This window comes from Amblyomma mixtum, chromosome 7 (genome assembly GCF_055824585.1).
Source record: "Amblyomma mixtum isolate Tamu chromosome 7, ASM5582458v1, whole genome shotgun sequence".
NCBI lineage: Eukaryota > Metazoa > Arthropoda > Arachnida > Ixodida > Ixodidae > Amblyomma > Amblyomma mixtum.
This window is the reverse complement of record NC_143018.1, coordinates 27510143-27530183: the sequence shown is the minus strand read 5'-3', so window position 1 is coordinate 27530183 and position 20041 is coordinate 27510143. Positions and strand designations below refer to the sequence as shown.

Genomic DNA, 20041 nt, shown 5'->3' with positions numbered 1-20041 from the left:
AAACGGTACTTGCCTCAGTAACGAATCTTGTTACCTGCCCGATCGCACTTCCTTTCAGTTGTCAGCGATATCCACAAAGCGACGCCTCCAGCTTGCTTCGAATTATGCGCCGAATGCCGTACGCAATCCTATAGCTGCCTCACGATCCGCGCACGTCTCTGGAATACGGGCTTCCAGGCGCACCCGCGTGTCTCGTTATGCCTTTCCTCGTTGAATTGAAAAGTCGTAAAGACTGGGCCCGCCTTTCTATAAGCGCGCCTTAAGGTATTCTGCTGGTTAGTTCCAGACGGCGTAGTCGTGATCTACGCTCTATTTCCAGCGTTCTCCGGCTCTAAACACATGTATAGCGTGTGCCTGACGCATTGTCTTAAGCAGCGGCTCGACAAGCCACAGCCCGTTTTTGTCGGCCTTTTGCCTCGGGTTTTGTTGTTCCTTTCGCTAACGAATACTGAGCTTCGACTGGTCGGAAAGTAGTCACGTGATTCTATCCGTGCCTGCTGGATCGCATTGACGTGTGTTTGCGGGGGCCTGCCTACGGCGCCGACCATACTGCACAAAGCTTATGAAGAGAAAGTTTAAGATTTTTATCTTTTTTTAGTTTTATTGTAATTATGCCCAGAAACGGCTGTGGTTTGAGATGCTGCTTCAGGAAATGCTGGAAAGTCTTCGGGGAAAGGCGCGCAGGATTACAGATATTATTTTTGCTCTTCCTTGCTCAGGTATGTGCACATAATGCGTCTGCCGGACAATGTTTATCGGTTTTTGATCACCCAACGAGAATGTTGTGTGAGTGTCCCTATACTGCTAGTTGTGTTCACAAGGCTCTTCTTGTTGATGCTGTTCGACATTTTTTTGCTCACTCAGGAGGATATAACACACCGCAAGTGATCTTGTAATGTGTGGATGTTCCCGGTAATATTGGTCTTATGTGATTTCATTGTAATAATAGTCAGTATTACTTATTGCGTTAGAACTGCAAGCGGGGATAGTTGGTTCAACGCTGCTTTGAGTGGTCCTTGTGTCATTTGGTTTTTCGCGTTGTTCACCATTCAACTCGATGACTTGATTTATTGCGGTTTAACGTCTCAAAGCGACTCAGGCTATGAGGGACGTCGTAGTGAAGGGCTCCGGAAATTTCGACCACCTGAGAAATTCAGCCGCCTCGGCTGGGATCGAACTCGCGTCTTTTCGGGTCAGCAGCCGAGCGCCGTAACCACTGAGCCACCGCGGCGAGTACTCGACTTATTGCACCGACTCGGCTGTTCTTGCAAATACTACTGGTCGTTTTTTTTTTCTTCCTCTTAAAACTAAAATCCAAAGCGCAGGCGCCGGAACAATATTTTAATTGGTCAGCATTTCTAGCTGCATAGAGCAGGCTGCACTTGTAGATGCTGGGAGACATGAGAATGGGGCTCAGAAAATTCATATGATGTTGTTTTCACTGAGCTGTACTGCGTAAACTCTGTTTATTCTTTCATTTTTCACGTTGAGCAGGTTCATATTTTAATTAACCTTCAAGTTTGTTAATAAAGAAATGGGGAGAGAGGACGACTCGAGATATGGGCAGGGGCATACGTCACTTCCTCCTCTAGTACATTTCTTAAACCCTTTACTGTCGGGCCGCCGCGGTGGCTCAGTTGTTATGGCGCTCGGCTGCTGACCCGAAAGACGCGGGTTCGATCCCGGCCGAGGCGGTCGAATTTCGATGGAGGCGAAATTCTAGAGGCCCGTGTATTGTGCGATGTCAGTGCACATTAAAGAACCCCAGGTGGTCGAAATTTCCGGAGCCCTTCACTACGGTGTCCCTCATAGCCCGAGCCGCTTTGGGACGTTAACCCCGATAAGCCAAGCCAAGCCTTTGCTATCGCTTGCATCCGTTTTCACCACTTCTTTCACTATTATTTCAGGTTGTATACTTGCACACCAGTTTATTCACGCTCACATATTCTGTTCTGTGTACTCAGTCACTGTCCAGTGATTCCTTATGCTGTAGAAAACGCATAAATTAGTGCTGAACGTATCTGCTACTCGCTAACACACTTTTTGTTGCTGCCAAATGTTCTGGCACTTTTATTGTTTTGGTTATTCATTATTAGATTGCTAATTTGTTTTATGCCAAATAATATTAGCAGGAAGTTGCCCTCTACACTAAACTCAGGCGAGACCAAGCCTTAAGCTAGAAAGACCCTTTAATTTTAAGTCGTGTTTGTGAAATACATAAAACTTAAAAGCTGTAAAAAGCGTGACACTTGAGACGCTGTAAACACCAGGCCCGAGCTCGGTGTTCGCATCAGAGATGAAAAAACAGTTCTTTCCACTCGACACTCGAGTGTAGTCGCCTGATTCCGCGTGATATCGATAGTCCTGCGTCATGCCGTTTAAAGTTACCCTCTCATTGCCTCTTCCGCTTTTGTGATTGCATCTGCAGTGTTTGCAGGTGTCTGAGCAAGCGGGAAAAAAAGTGACGGGCCTCCTACCCGGAGAAGTGGGACTCAACCATAAATGTACGCGTCTCTCCGATGACATTCGAATGGTATTGCTGCCGCGTTTCGTTGCTGAAACTGGAGACACGCATAATTTAATCAGACAAAAAAAAAACTAAGAAATATTGGATTGTATAACTAACGTTATCGGAACCTAATATGGATATCCTAAAGACAGCTTGAGCAGGTGAAGTTTTGCGCATCGCATTCATCGATGGGATTACTGTTATGGAGCACCCAAACTTATCGGCGTTATTTTTTCTTCATTCCTGCCACGGGGCACAGCAAAAGTGTGCTTCAGTGTTTGTTTAATTTAATTCTGCATGTCCGATTAGTTCAACGCAACGATTAGAACAGATCGTAAAACTGAGCTAAAGTCGCATTAGGTTGATATATCGACGACAGCACAGGATGGAAAATGTGCAGTGTGACATGAAAAAAAAAAAGACGTTATAATATTGCGCTTATTATGTTTATGGTGGTGTCACTCCTTGTGATCATGTGCGAAACTCGCAGCTTCGACTTTAGAAATTCGTTCTAGTGAACACGTTTTAGCAAGCGACCATACAATAAGCGTAGCCTATTTAGTTACTTTCAACCATTTCAGTAATTGGAGACATCATCATAGGAGCAGTTTGTGGCAGCCACCGATTATGGCATTGTCTGGATTTTTAGCTTCAGTTCTTGCACTTGTTTCGTTGAACAATTTATTTCATTTTGCAAGCCAGTATAGATGTTAAGAATCTTAATACCTTGAAGGAGGTTTGTATTATTAGCTTCGCTCCTCTGAACACTGCTGTAAAGAAATTTACAGTATGCCTTCTTGAGCATTTGTCGCATATTACCGTGATTAGTCCTATAACCTGCAGATCACAACAGCAGACTCCAGATACTGCGAAATCTTTGCTTATTTCTTTGTATGCAACATCGTTGGCAACGGCATTTGGTCTTGCCTTGCAGTACACACAAAATGGTTATGAAAAAAATGGCAGTGGTTTAGCTCTGGTTAAACCAGGAGGATTGCTAAAGCAACGAGAAGAGAGAGAGAGAGCCGATGGGGAGCGCGCGGCAGCGGCGGTGGCCCCGGCACGCTCGCTATGCGCCGCTACTGCGCATGCGCAACTGGCGAGAGCGGCACCTCTGAGTCACCCGCGCAGCGACGGCGGCGGCGCGCCAGCTGTGCGCCGTGTGACGTCACTGCTCCTCGCGCATGCGCAGTATGGCCTTTCGTCAGCTCCGCGAAATGACTCGGCGACTCGCGTAGTGTTGCTTTCACAGCAAAAACACCTTACTAGCGATAGATGACCGCGCAACAACAGCACTTATTAGCAGTAGATGAACTCTCGAGAATCCGGGAACAAGAAACACGTCCCCTTAGATCACCTGTTCGTTCATGAATCGTCTCAACAAAAGTAAAGCGATAGGAAAGCCAGATTGTCTTCCTGAGCTGTCTTGCGTTTCTTTTACCGATCCTGCGTCAACCTGACCGCGGCGCCTATTTGCACATCGCTCACCAATTTCTCGCAGCCTGTGGGATTCCATCGATCGACTTCCGCATCGTGAACGGCCTCGCAGCTGACATCCAGAGGTTTCCATGGGTGGTGAGTCAAAAATGGGGCTACTTTGTGGTGCAGACCCTCTTTGAGGCGAACTATTTATAGTATACATAGTCCCATTCGGCGGTTTGGCCTCAGTGTATATATAATTTTGCGTGTTCCTATAGCGTTAGATTTGTGGACAAAAATTTTGAAAGATGAAAACTACAAGAGACCGGTATAGAAATATTGAAGGTAATGGTCCATTCTTCCGATATGCAGCAAAATTTTTCTTTTAAACTGTTTCCATCACTCGCATCGAGCAGTTGAAACTGCCATAGACAACCAATGGGGAAAGCTTTTGACGATATAAAAAACGTTAATAGCAAAAAAAAATGCAAGCCTCCCAACGGGAGTCCTGAGGATGTATTTATTGTTATAGTGAATGCTTAAAATATATGAAAAAATTGAGCTCATAAACTTTTCCAGTTCAAAAATGCTGTCCAGAATTGTTGGGTATGGTATATCACACGATACTATCCGACTGAAACGTGGTTCTTAGCAGTTTCGCTCTTTTTTTTTTGCATGTTGGGTTACTTCAACTCATTCACTCGCTATGCTTGAAAAATATTGTTTATTTTTCGGCGTTGTCCGCACCATTAAATTAGAATGAAATAAAGTTAGGGGTCTGTTTACGTCACGTCTCAAAGGTTCCTTGTTTTATGCAGTTTTTAAACTCTTTTCACGTTGTTTTTGAACGGTGTCTTCTCTTGGCGGCTCCCAATGGTCACTGGAGCTCCCATGGACGTCTTGCAGACATCCTGAACGTCATTGGGGCGTCCTCGGGACATCCATGGGAGTTTTAATGTCCAGTGGTCTGGGAATAACTTCACAAAGCGTAATTGGCTGCACTACGTGACAGCACTGTTTGTTTTTTCCTGGCCGCAGGTGTTCTTACAGGTGCGGTACAGGACTATAGTCACGCGATGTGCAGGAGCAATTCTGACCTCGCGGCACATCCTGACAGCAGGTCACTGCACAATATGGTACGCATACACATTTGAAGCAGTACATGACTGTTGGCTCTGCCATTCTCTGTTGACTTTATGCTGACACGAACATTTTAACAGCGCAAGAAAAATCCGGTTTTTTTCTTCTGCCCAATCAAGCTGCAAAATTAACAGCTTGGTGGAAAATATATGGACGGCGGCTTCAGAAAAAGCTTTGCAGCCATTTCTTGTTCAAATTTTTTTTTTTCATTCCTGATACAATCGCCTGGGCTCTCCAAAGTGCACCGTAATAACTGCTTGTGCCAAGCGGATCAAAAAGAAATAAAAATACAATAAGTTTATGAAGAGAAATGTACTATGCAGAAAGCTTTTAACATTCTTCCTGTTCTTTGTGACATCTTATTATAGGCGTTCTTATTTTGTAAATAAATTTAAATTCTACGCGTACAACCACGTCTTTAAAATCAAAAACTTTGAGATCACTGCGGCGGCCCGTACTGGAGCCACGCGAAAGCAAAACGTCCTCATACTGTAGCGACGTCCGTGGCTGTTCTGACATCTAAGTGTATTTTGCCGCGTTTTTTCGCTTTTAATTAATTAAGCAATTACACCTCATCCATGAAATTTTTCCCACGGCATCATTTTATCACACACTACCTGTCACAATCACACTTTCACAAATTTATCTGCAGAGAATGACGTAATCGTGCGGACAAAATTGCAGACGCTTTTTACTGACACGACATAGCCATATAATGCTCTCGCATGAATAATTTGAAACCTTCGGTTGCACACATTATGCAACGGACCGCGCGTGCCAGAGATACACCGCGCGGCATCTACCGCTACCCGCCGCTGTTAACATCGAGGCTCAGTTTCTGTTATTGCAGACAGCCACCTCCGTTATCAACGGGCAACACCAGGGCGCAGCACTAACCATCGGTCGTGCATTCATACGCAGGACCAACAATCAGCGGGCGACGAGCATCGTGATGCTGTACGGTGCGGCCAGGTTCTTCAACGGCACGAAGGTCAGTGTCAAGCACTTCTACCGGCACGAAGACTTCGACTTTACAACCTTCAAGAACGACCTGGCCGTGCTGTACGTGGAAAAGCCGTTCAGACTGGGACCCACCACACGAACCATATGCCTGCCTCAAACGCCTCAGAGGATCGTCGGAGAAACAGTGGTGGTCGCCGGCTGGGGAGTCACCGTGGAGAGTGAGTGGACGACAATTGAGTTCAACTCAAATGTAATCAGGATCATTATATGGTTCTGTCGCGTCAGCAAAAAGTGTGCGCAATTTTGTCCCCACGATTGCATCGTTCTCTGAAAATAGATGTGTGAAAGTGTAATTGTGACAGATAGTCTGTGATAAAATGTTGCGGTGGGAAAAAGTTCGCTATTGAGGTATAATGAATTAATTAAACGCGAAACAATGCGAAAAAATATACATCGACGTCAAAATAACAGCGGACGTCGATATCGTACCTGGACGTCAGAACAACCACGGACGTCAGTATGTGGACGTTTTGCTTTCGCATTGCTCCAATGTGGATTGCTGCAGTGATCTCAAAAGTTTTTTTTTGCTACCATGGTATAATTGGCAGGCTTCAGCGTAAGTAAGATTTTGCAGCGCGTAGGAAAAGAGGGTCGTCGCTATCAACACGATTTTTTATTTATTTTCTTTCTTCTTATAGCAATCTAGAGTTACGGCGCGTTTCCGCAGCATCTTACCGCACCGTACAGTTTTATCCTAGCCAAGTATATCTCCACTTAGTTGCGCGTTGTTCCCTACTGGAGGTCGACAGGTGATACTAGTTGTTAGATGTCCAGGCAAGCTGAGCTCGCAAGGATCCCTGAAAACTTTGAGCTTGACCGTTTAGCCCATTTGCGTTAACAGTAGACGCCCTTGACCACCACAGCCAAGTCACACAAACAGCACGACCCATTTGCGTTTACAAGCGGAGCTCAAATCCAAAGTCAGTAACAGTAAATGGGATATTTAACGTTTAATGTTAATACGGCATCGACTGATTTCTGTGATGCTCCCCTTCCTTTCTTATGGTTGCTCTAACGCCGCCATTATGACGTCACAGGGCAGCCGCAGCTTTACGCCAGCGTGCACGCTCACCCGCGAAAGCGCCTATCAAGCCAGTGACAACTCTCGTTGCCAACTCCGGCCAGATGCGGCCCTTGTAATCGGGCTGACGCTCCATGAAGCACAGATTGAAAGAAAACGGCGGGGAAATTTTCAGTCAGAAGAAACGTAGTGTCTCCACCCTTCTATCTCCATGGTCTGCACTAAGGTTTCAAGGTTGGTTAAAAAGAAAAAAGGTCTTTCAGGGACAAATTGCTCCCTCGTATCTGCAGCTAGACTCTAAGGTATTTGCTGTAATCTACAAATCAGCAAACGTGGGTTTTAGACACCCTTTCCGACTGAAAGCCGAGTTAATGTGAAATGGGCAGCCGAAGCTCGTCGTATTTCCGGAATGAACTACTGAAAAGCGGGGGAAATACAGAGATCAAAGGTCGAGATGCAAAGAAGACGGTGGACGCAGACCACCGCGGCATGTGCAACAAAGGTCACATGATACTCTCAGCTTGAAGATTTTGCCGACTATACAGCTGTGCATGGTGTCTGTATCGCTACACGAACTGACGACGCTGTCAACTCAAATCAGAGGCGCGGAGTGTAACCTGCCGATCAGGTTTTTCTACTATATTTATTGACACTTTTATCTGCATGTTGCACAAAACTTTTCAATACTTGTTTGGTCTCATAGCCTGACTTCCACGCTTATGTTCACTTCGTCCATGGGGAACGCATCCAAACAGGCCAATTCGCGCGGCGTCGCGCCCGTCTGTAGGGCCGCCATGGCCCAGACAGCGTTTTCATAATTGCCCCGAGAGATGGCGCCACAAAATTGTCAGAGGATGAGATTCTAGACGACCGCGCTAAGTTTGAATTTTCCACGAACCAATACGGGCTTTTGAATGCATCATTCAAGTCACAATCAGCTCCATGTTGTATTAGCCCTTCTCTCCACCACTTAAAACGTGTATAGGTTTGAATGCGCCAGCATATGCGATAAAGGCACATTTGGTTTGGTTTTATAAGTTTAACGTTCGAAAGCGACTTATTAGAGACGTCGTAGTGGAGGGCTGCGGATAATTTCGACCACCTGGGGTTCTTAACGTGCACTGACGTGGCACATAAACGGGCCTCTGGCATTTCGCCTCTGTCGAAAGGCGACCAGCAGCTTAAAAGTATAAATTCCTAACCCAATGCGCCATTATACTACTTGCAGACCCATTCAAAACCTACACGCATATGCGCGATCGTCCGCCATCTTTCGCATTGTTGTAGCCATGTTTAGTTCCAGACAGCTGTACCTTAACTCCAGTCCTTCACCTCGAGCATCTACTCTATAACTGAACGCATGTGTCGTTTCTTTGTGCATTGCGAGCAGATGGCACCGGATCACCAGTACTGCGCTACACAACACAGGTGGTGTGGGAGAACAACCAGTGCGTACAAGGACTGGCGGGGATCGGCTTCTACACACCGCAACAACTATGCGCCTACAAGAAGGGGTCGGATGCGTGTCAGGTACGTTGCGGTAGTGTACAGGTTAAACGAACCGACAAACTTGTTTATACTTTTGAAACGCCTAAGCTGATAAATGCTGGAAGAAAGAAGGCTTAAAACCTTGATCCTTTGTAAACGCGCTTTTCTTTTGGCGGTTTCTCATCCGGTCCACTAGCGAAACTAGAACCCCGGGTAGATAGGCTGCACTTATTGCAAGAAAATGGTTGCTGACACCAGGCGTGAACCATACGCCCACAAAGCATCAACGAGCCACCGGAGTTGACTGCAAAGCGTTTACGGATTGCGCCTCCTGTTCCTTTGCGTGGTGATGCATTGCAGCATACTACCGCTAAATAAAGGACTAGTATTTAAATGCGCGACACAATTAGTTGTGTTCACCATGCTCTAAAATACAAAACTGGTGTTCTTTCTTGTTATACAGTCTGTAGCATACGGCAGGAAGACCTGTGCGAAAAGTGTATGCATCAGCAAGCGCCCATATTGTCAACGAACACGGTAAAAATTTCTCAGCCGTCCAGACTCAGTTTTAACCATCCAACAAAAGGAGCACCGTATTCCGTAAACGCTCACAGGCTTTTGGAACTGTCAGAATATTATTTAGGCACAATATGAGCAATCTAAAGACTTCTGAATTGTCTCGCACCCGGTGCCGAGAACTTTAGTTGCCGCATGAAGACCATTGAATTACAATAAGGGAGTAATTACTCATTGACATCCACCCGGATGTCAATTAGTAATTACTCCCTTATTACAAACCTACTTCACCTTGGGGGATCCCTCTGAACATTTTACCCCCATTGAATTACTTCAATCCAAAGCCTTGCGAATAGTCTCACACCCGGCACCGAGAACTTTCGTTGCCGCATAAGACCATTGATTTTACTTAGTGACCTCCAGACACTCAATAGAGCCGATGTATTCTGGCGACAATTTAAGTTCAGGGCTTTCGAAGTTAGGCCAGGCACATGACGACTTCGATAAGAATGCCACTGTCTCATTCGTTAATGAACACAACTCCATGAGCAAAGAGACAGACCTGTGAAAGGTACGGGCAATAAAGAAAATAAATACCTACAAAGAAAACGTGATTCTGCTCTTGAATGGCAAAAAAGCAGTTTTGAAAAGCTTTTGCACATGATTACGGCTTCAGCTTTTGAGTACGAGCACTAGCAAGTTCTTAAGAACACCTGCCGTAAAGGCAATCAGTTGCAGCGCTACACTCTAAACAGAAAAGAATAAAAAAGAAGTGAACTGTCCTTTAGCGCACACCCTTTCGTAAAAAGGTGTGCGCAAGAGGACAGTTTATTCCCTTTTTATTCCCATACAGGTGTATTGGTGTTTAGAGTGTACAACTGGTGTATCGTATTTGCAGGGTGACTCCGGTGCGCCGTTGATGCGGAAACGCGGAAACACCTACGAGGTGGTGGGCCTAGTGTCTTTCGGAGACGGTTGCAACCTCGAGGGCGTGCCGGGAGTCTACACGAACGTCCAGCAGTACATAGCCTGGATACGCAACGCCGTCCAGAACACCGAGAAATACGAATTCATCGGATAAACACATACCCTACAATTCTGGACAAAAGCCTTCTTGAACGGGAATTAGTTTATGAATGTAATTTTTTTCATGTATTACAAGATTTCACTATAACTTATATAGCAGCAGATCTCCCATCAGCAGGCTTGAATTTTTTTGCTATTAACATTTTTGTTTCGTTAAAAGCGTTCCTCTGTTTTTTTATGGCAGTCTTAACTGCTCGATGCGAGCGATGGAAAAAAATTTAAAAGAATGATTATGCTACGCATCGGAAGACTGGACCATTGCCTTCAATCTTTCCATGACAGTACCTTACAATTTTCCAATATTCAAAATTTTTATCGAAGAATGGGGGACATGATGCAATGCACGGTTCGGTCGATAGCCACTGCGCAGAGAGGACTTCATTCTCCCCATTAAAAATTTCAGACTTTTGCCGGCTTCCTCAATATAAACGAGTTGATTAGGACGCATTCTGAAGGAATTCAATAAAGATAACCCTTTTTGTCAAACTCCTTTGCGCATCATTGTTTAGCGGGCTCCCTTCCTCAAAGGCAGGAGTGGGAAAGAGTGAGAGGAATCTTTGTTACTGCAGAGTTTACATGAACTCGACAGAGTGCGGGTCGAGCCGTTTATTCAAGACAAAGAGCCGGTTTTTAGAAGGAAATTCCCGACTCGTGTTTTAACCTCTTCCATGGTGGTTTTACGCTTTCAAAAAGGGGCTCAACTCGACTTCTGTCGAATTCATGTAAACGTCGCACATGTTTTCCACGTGGGTGATGTGAACGGCAGTTGTGTTGAGTGGAGTGTAGCACGAGGAGGGATTTAAGTCTCTGAGGGATAGAGTACGGAAACGGTAGTGTAAAGGGGAGGGGGGTGGAATACGGGCAGAAGGCGGTAATTCACGTGGGTGGTAGTACGGTAACAGAGGTGCGTGGGCAGGGCTAATATCTATACATATCTAAGGTAAGCACGCCGGACCACACAGTGGTCGTTGAGGACACATGCTAGAACGAGGAAGGTGGCGAAGAAAATACCATAAACGCGTCTTTTTTCCTAAGGCCAACTCCAGGGGTTTTTCGAACATTTGTAGTTGATAGTTGCATCACGTTCCTTGAGAGTTTTATCCGGCAAAAAAAAAAAAATTGGCAGCGGCTTAGCTCGGCTATGCCAGGATATATGTAGCGAAAGCGAGCGGAACGACGAGGCAAGCGGTGTGACGTCATACCAAACGACGGCGGTGGCTCCGCGGCGAAGCGCGTGGTGTGACGTCATGCCAGATGGTGCGACGAGCGCGCGACGTCCGCCAGCTGCGGCGGTTGTTAGGCAATGGCTCAAGGTCGGTCTCTGTGCCTCCTCGGAGCACCGCCACAACGAAATCCCAAGTTCGTGGCCAATGTAGCTTTCGCTACAAAAAACATTTTTCAAAATATCGAATGGAACCATTTTTAAAGAGCGGGAAGGGAAAAGCGAAGCCCATTCAATTGCCAGGGACGATAATTCGCGTGATGCAGCGATGACACTACAAACATCTGCAGAAAAACACTTGTACAAGCGTTGAATGGCAGGAGCAATAGGAGCAGCTGCTGAAAACGAATAGACCTTTCATAAAATACCGGACCAACACAGTGCAAGCCTAAAAAGTTTGGTAGTGACACGGGGAGTGGGTACTGATGTGCGGGGAATGTTTCTGACGTTGAAAATGTAATGTCACCAGCAGAAATCATCGGAACTGAGATCATGAAAACTCCAGATTTTGAAATTGATTAGCGCCGGGATGAAACGCCGTATGACTGCGAAATTTGGTACAAGTAATCAAGAATGAGAGGAAAACCGGCGGTACAAGTTTGATTACAATATGTCTACCCTGCCGCCAAACGGAAATGTGCCGTCACCTGAGTCCTAAAGCATGAAAAAAACTAGAAGTTGTCCACTTTCCGTCGTGAGCCAGAGAGGGTAGCTTCCAGAAATCAGGCAGCTGTTCAATTCAGTGGGAAAGCCGGCCCCAGTGACCCACCATTGGGAAATGACATCCGCGATGAGAAATAGGCATCAAGTATGCTGGTTTGGTTTTGTTTGGTTTATGGGGTTTAACGTCCCAAAGCGACTGAGGCTATGAGAGACTCCGTAGTGGAGGGCTCCGGAAATTTCGACCACCTGGGGTTCTTTAACGTGCACTAACATCGCACAGTACACGGGCCTCTAGAATTTCTCCTCCAAAGAAACTCAACCGCCGCGGCCGGGATCGAACCCGCGTCTTTCGGGTCAGCAGCCGAGCACCATAACCACTGAGCCACCTCGGCGGCTCCCATCAAGTATGCATCCGCTAAATCACAGAAGATACATATGCATGTATACAGCTTTATGTGACAGTGATATGCGTGAAGTTTTGAAATCTATGTCGAGTTACCGAATCGTTGAGGGGTCCAGGCAGTGTGGCAAACTTGTATAAAGAGATGGTTAAACGAATATTTGACGAGGAAACCTGCGGCGGCGAATAGCGCTTTTCCGACCAACAGCCTGAGTCGCTTTGGGACGCTAAACCCCATGAATCGAATCGATAGATTTGTTTTCGCTGACGCAGCAATATGTGCTTATGCTGTTCGTCATGAACTTCGCCAGACATCCCGCTAAAAGAGAACTAACATGAACTCGCACTCAGTAACGAAAGTCAACCTCTCTGAAGGCGCTCTCAAATCGTGGTTACCTGTATTTCAAAAGAGCTCTGTAGCTAGTTAGTAAAGGGCGGGATATTGGCGCGTGTGTAAAAGAGCATGCGTGCTGTAACCACAGCATCGGAACAATGACATGAAAGCTGTACAGCGTCGACGAATATTTCAAATGCACACCCGAAAGAAAAACGGTATCGGTCATACCTAGATGTACCTTCCCCAAAACCCTGCTCAGTAGCAAAAGGCGGGAAAGAATAGAATGATCTAATAAAAACAACTATGATAGCAGTACCCAGCCAGCACCGCCAGAAGCACCACGGGGCAGCAAAAAGTGACAGCCAAAGAAGAGGCATTAAGGCGAAAGCCTTTAATGGCTCATACTGTCGTCCGTTGGCAAAGCGTGTCACACACGTTTAACTCGGGAACTAAAAAAGATAGAAGAAAACCAATGGTTGCTTCAGATAGAGGAGGAAAAAATGAACCTAGAAGCCAAGCTTGATGACTGTAGATTGATTAGTTAATTAGTTATAAGCAAAAATATCGAAATTATGCCGAAATAGCGCGCACGTCGATATAGCCATGGGAACGGTGTGACGTCACATCCACTGAAAGTCGTCACGGCATAGTGAAAATTGTCGCAGAATGGTCCGAAAAGCATCGAATTAGTGTCAAATTAGATCGAAAAATGTACAATTGATCGTTATTCACACATAAAATCCCCGAACGATGTATAATTTGGGTATCGATATAGCCACGGGAACGCTGTGACGTCGTCACGACATAGTGTCCTCGGCTTTCGCCTCTCAACACTTTTGTTGCCAAAGTGACCTCGCAATTTTTAATCCGGTCATCGCGTTTAACAGAGTCATTGCCCCAGGGTTGGTCAGAAACGTGATGAGCCTAAGGAAAAATCAAGCAGGTATTGCATGACCCATTTACCAGTTCTTCTGGTCTGTAATCACTCAAGCTTTCTCTCTCTCACATTTCAGGGTGATTCCGGTGCTCCCCTGGTACGGATGAAAGACAACGCCTTCGAAATCGTTGGACTGGTATCTTCCGGAGATGGATGCAACCTGGATGACGTTCCTGGCATTTACACGAACCTGTCGAATTACCTAGGCTGGATAAAAGCGGCTGTCGCGACCACCAACAAATATGAGTCTATATGAACAGTAAAGAGCTGCCGTCATCAGCGTATACCCCTTGACACATGTATCTTCATCAGCTTGACTACGCTACGGCTATCATATCCCTGCAAACTTCCCAACTTCACCCGCCCACCCGAACCTCTGCCGCACCCTGCTACTGTTGCCTTCTCTTAGAATCCTTTGAGATCCCCTAAGAGACCAACGGTTATCTCCCCTTCGCATTACACAATGCAGGGATGAGCGCGCAGTTTGAAGCTTCATCTCAAGTTTCGCCATTGGAGTTGTTTCAAGCCTACTTCCTGTTGTCCCATTTGCGGAAGAACTTATTTTTGATCGATAAACTCTCTCGTTCTGCGAACTCTGCTAATAGCAAACCTTCGCTATTACTACGACCTACGCCATAATTTCCAACTCACTGGTAACCTGCTTGCTTCTCTCTAACCTTGGCATAAAGTCGCTAATGGTTGGTTTGGTTTATGGGGTTTAACGTCCCAAAGCGACTAAGGCTATGAGAGACGCCGTAGTGGAGGGCTCCGAAAATTTCGACCACCAGGGGGTTCTTTAACGTGCACTGACATCGCACAGTACACGGGCCTCTAGAATTTCTCCTCCAAAGAAATTCAACCGCCGCGGCCGGGATCGAACCCGCGTCTTTCGGGTCAGCAGCCGAGCACCATAACCGCTGAGCCACCGCGGCGGCAAAGTCGCTAATCAGTGCACGCATTTTTGCTTTAGTCAGTGCCGATGCTCCTTAATAAAACCTTTCAACCATATCGTCCTCATAATTGAATGTCAGTGCGTAAGCCCGAACAGCCTTCAACTTGTAGATCTTATTTAACTCAATTAAGGTAGCTGCCACCATCTCATTATAATTGCTGAAGAATTGAAGGTTGAAGGCTTATTTTCCGCAACTAGGTGTTACGAGGACCGCCGGGGAAAAAGCTGTACAGACAGCTTGAGAGGTCTTGGCTTCCTCTTACAGTGCAGCATTGACGGTGGCGGAGTAAGACAACAAAAATATAAGGAGAAAATCACGTATGTTCGGTATAGAAAAATAAATGTACTATCGGGGACAAAAGTGGTATACTCCACGCGGCAAGAGCCGGAGCAACGAAACGAAGGTCCGCCATCATGTTCCAAGCTGTGCAGGAAAGCCAGTTCTCATACGTACAGGGGCTGCGTAGCTCGTTGTGTAGGACGCTTGGGCTTTTTTTCTTTCTCCTTTAAATAGATTCACTTGATGGCAACTTTCTAAACGTAACGCTGAAAACTAATCTGTGATTTTCCGAGGGCGTGCATAAAGCATGGGAAAAAAATCGCCAAAGGTTAACAGCAAATCGTAATCATGACAAACTGACGAAAAAAGACTGGAAACAGCCTGCGAATTTTTTTTCTTTCTGGAACCAGCAATTTCAGAAGAACAAGCAGTTCCGTTCCAGATGAGACAGCGTCTGTCCCATCCTGTCTTCCTGCGTGCACGTCTTAAAAAGGAAAAGAGTACAGCGATGAATTGCTTTTTTCACAACAAGCACCGCCGCGTGTTCTGTACGAGTTATGCGCGGAAAATACGAAAACGCATCTCTCTAGAACCACAGTAAAATAATTGTGCAGCTTGTTGTAGGCAAGCAGAGTAAAGCAACGCCAATGCATTGAACGAGGCGAATCTGACATAATGAAAAAATTAACACTCAATTGCTTGCCCAACACATTTCACAAAATGTACTCCGTTGCTAAATGCAGTCATAGGCCGGATCTTTAAAGGACCTTGAAAGTACTCTTACACGTAGATATTTATTAACTTTCCTCATTTTTTATCAAAAAGCACTATCGTTTCACCTTAGTTATTAAATTACAATAGTTGTTGATTACTGTGGTAGGTTTTCCTGCCTACTTCATCCTTATTGCTTGGAAAAGCTAATTTAATGTTCCGCTTTGCATTTTTGTACTCCTTCTTCGTAGATTCGGCTTAGGTCGCAGTATGAAAACATTTCGCGACTCCTGGATTTTTTTAAAGCAGAGGTTATAGGCTGATTTGCTGTCTTCTAGCTGAAATTATTTGCGGCATCAAGATTTGCGACACTTGTTTACATGCGATTTTTGCCTATCCTATCCTCACATCTCTCACTTAATCCTTGTCAGATGGTTCTTAAGGGCATTTTTACTAAGAGCATTACTTTATAGCATACGCAGACAAATGGTTTAGGGGGGTCCAAAGCGACTCAGGCTATGACAGGGAACAGTACACGGCCTCTAGAATTTCGGCTCCATCGAAATTCGACCGCCGCGGTCGGGATCGAACCCGCGTCATTCGGGTCAGCAGCCGAGAGCTGTAACCACTGAGCCACGCAGCGGCTGAATAGGCAAATTAAATGTTTATGCAGGTGAGACTGGCATCGAAATGTAGCAAAAATTTGCATGGAATTTGCTTCTTGAACATTCATTGTTCCTTTTATTTCACCTCGAACAATCACTACAGAAGGCTCGAAGCAGCAGCAGAGTAAGCAGAGCCTGCCCTAGTGAAGGGCCAAAAAGTTGCAGATGCAGACTGTAAATTCTGTACAATTTTAATGCAGTGATATGCTACAAATACTGCTTCGAGGGACAGGTATAGGCTCAAACTAGTATCCATAAAAGGACACTAAGTGAAAGATATAGACAAACAAGATTTTCGTTGCCTGTTCCTTATTTGATAATGTGTGTAAGTTAAAAAAAAACTAGTGATTTGTTCAAGGTAAACAAATGTCGACACATGAAAAATGTGTTTACAATGCAATTCTGATTTCGCTGTCGAAACAGGCAAATGTTGGTTGTGATGGAACTGGTCGATCTTGGAACATGTTAGAAATTTTTATTTATTTATCAGTACTGTAAGCCTTTCACAGCCGCAAACAGGAGAGGTTCATCCTCAAGAGCTACTTGAGGTGCCGACGCACTTCGGCCGCCGACCTTCCACATGGCACTGCGTAAAACGCTTTGCCGTTTCCCGTGCGGTTGCTGCAGTTTGGCGCACTGCACCCAGTCATAGCTGGCGACTGCGCCCGTCACTGCCACTGCAGAACACCAAACCTGACGCCACAGGTGTGCACGGAAAACAAACGAATGTAGCCGACAGCGCGGGCTCACATGACGCGTCGAGCAGACAAGGGTTCGCTCGGCGCTGCACCTGTGAAGTCAGCTTCTCCGCGCAGTGTAGAACACACGACGTCACGAAAATCACGTGACCGCCTCTCGGCGAATGGCGTTCGGAGCGGCGAGGGAAAACAGACGCGCAACTCTGCTACCTTTGGTAGCATATACAGGAACTCTACGATGGATGGATGGATGGATGGATGGATAGGAGCGCCCCCTTTGAAACGGGGTGGTGGCAATTGCCACCATGCTCAGCTTTTCTTTATTTATTATTTTTTTTGTTTACTGTGTTGGCAATTCTCATTAAGATTCTCCATCAACTTTGCCTACGGTTTCCTACTATTCTAACCTTATGCCACATCTCTGCTTTTCAGCCACCAATCCTCCAATCGCTTTTTGCTGACTTCCACTGCAGATTTATTTACATGACCATTGTTATCTTTAAACCCTAGGGCCTCAGAAAGAGTGACTGTGCCTGCATCGACATCCGGATGGATACCATCACATTTGATTATGAGGTGTTCAATTGTTTCCACAGATCTACCACACACTGCACATGTGTCATCTTCTTCGTTAAATTTCTTTTTGTAGCTGCGCGTTCTAAGACACCCTGATCTAGCTTCAAAAAGTAGGGCACTGCCTCTTGAGTTATCATAGAAAAATTCTTTCCTGATCTGCCTTTGCAACGAAAAACTGCGTTGCAACGCCATCTACAGGCGACATCTGGGACTGAGACAGCCTTTATTATCAGCAGGCATGTCGCTTGGCTCTTTTCAATGTTTCGGGCTTTAGCTCGCCAAAATGCCGCAGTTTTCCGTTGCTCCGGCTATCGCCGCGTGGAGTATACCACTTTTGTCCCCGATAGTACGTTAGTATGCAGTGAATTGTGCTTGTAAAGGAAAAAAACTGCACCAGATTAAAGAGCCTATAAAGGCAAACACGGGGAGGAGAAAATAAAGGACAGCAAATTTGACAGGTGCACTCAAAATGGCAATAGCAAGAAAAAAACTACACGAACATTTGGGCCAATTCTTGTAGAGAAATATTGGATACATCAAGATCCTTGTGGCAGTACAACTGGTTCAGAAGTGTCGGTAAGGTATGCTGCAACATTTGTTTGCCATAGTTTGTGCGGCATTTCTTAATATTCCAAGGCTCTGCTGCGCGGGTATCGTACACAGTTCTGCTTTTCTCTAACCCAGAAAGTGTAAGTAAGGAGTCATCATTTTTCATTACGGAGAGTTTATATTTATAGCACAGCCTATAGTTATACATGGACTTTATTTTTATGACGTTGTGTTGATGTAAAAGGCTCGCAGTGTGGAAGAATACGGCGTTTTACATGCAATGCGTATAAGTTTTTGTATGGAGTTCGTTAATATTTTCAACTGTGGTTGTTGCCCACACCATACATCTGTAGTTAGCTATGGAAGAGAACAAAGAGTGGTAAAGTAGCATGTTGACTGTCGTAGGAAAATTAACGCAATTGTGGCGCATGATGCCAACTGTTCTGAAAAGTTTCTAAACTACGTAATTAATATGGTCATTCCACGACATGTCTGCTGCGAAATAAACGCCCAGAGTTTTCACAGACTACACAAATTCCATTCTGGTATTGTTTAATTCAGTTAGAGGAAGTTCAAAGTGTTTATGACGTGGGTGAAACATTACTTCTACAGTTTTAATAACGTTAATTTTTAAGTGATTATCGGCCGTCCAAGTATTTATTTCTTTTAAGGATTTATTAGCTCGATTTGCGAGATCAGCAGTCGAAGTATCCGAAAAAAACAGACTAGTGTCATCTGCGTAAATTATGTACTTAGCAGGGCTATCGATGGGCACAATATCATTGACATAAAGAGCAAAAAGAAATGGACCCAAAATGCTTCCTTGCGAAACGCCAGAAGCTGCCGATTTCAAGTGGGAGCATTCACCGGTAATACTAACAAACTGAGACCTATGTCTCAAGTATGAGGAAATCAGCATATGGGCTATGCCTCTAATGCCGTAGTGATCCAATTTTTTAAGCAACACAGAGTGATTAACAATGTCAAACACCCTTAAAAAGTCTAAAAATAATCCAAGTACCTTGTTTTTTTATTCAAAATTTCTACTATGAATTCTTTCTGAGCAAGGAGAGCTAATTCAGCCGATCTGTTTTTACGAAAGCCATATTGAGCTGTAGTGATAAAGCTACATATTTCAGCGAAACCGGATAGCCGTTTTAGAATAACTTTTTCCAGGCCCTTAGAAAGCACAGGTAAAATTGATATCGGGCGATAGTTTGTCATTTCATTTTTGTTTCTTTTTTTTTATACGGTACTGTAACTTTTGCCCTTTGCATAAGACACGGAAAAATGCCGGAAACAAAAGATACGTTGAAGATGTGGCTGAGGCAAGGTGCAAGAATGTCGATGTAAATTTGATGGGCTGTATCTGGAAAATATTTGAATAGGTTTTAGGCGCAAAAAACAGACGAGACACATAGGAAGGTAACAGGACGAAGCGCCAAGCGCTCTTAGACTATCTGGAAACCTGACGCATCTGTAGCTTTACTATTATTAATAGACAAAATTCTGTAATTACTTTATTTACTGCAACTGGTGTTAGAAATATTGTTTCACGATTTCGGGCACTCATATAGAACAGATTTACGTCGCCGCTTGATGTGTCAGCAAAAGAAAGAAAGTAGCCATTAAAGGTATCTGCTATATCAGCACCTTTTAGTTCAATACCGTCATGAATAATTTTTGTCGTCGGTTCTGAAGAATTACCAAAGATAGATTTTAAAGCCTTCCAAACTTTTTCAGATTGTCCACCAGTTTAATTAAATCGGTTGTAAATATATTGCTTTTTAGCGACGCGAAGTTGCTTTGTGACGGAGTTCCTCAATTTTTTTAACGTTTTCAGCGCTTT

The 20041-nt window shown here is 44.9% G+C and overlaps 1 protein-coding gene across 1 annotated transcript; it reads left to right on the top strand.

Annotated features, from left to right (window-relative positions):
* Nucleotides 1-611: 611 nt before the first annotated feature.
* LOC149335426 (trypsin alpha-4-like) lies at nucleotides 612-14019 on the top strand. The gene is made up of 8 exons (XM_089553918.1): nucleotides 612-719; nucleotides 2429-2504; nucleotides 4011-4084; nucleotides 4967-5064; nucleotides 5990-6249; nucleotides 8503-8642; nucleotides 10015-10194; nucleotides 13838-14019. Exons 1-8 carry the CDS (start codon nucleotides 612-614, stop codon nucleotides 14015-14017), a joined length of 1116 nt encoding a protein of 371 aa, XP_089410044.1. The 3' UTR covers nucleotides 14018-14019.
* Nucleotides 14020-20041: the final 6022 nt, after the last annotated feature.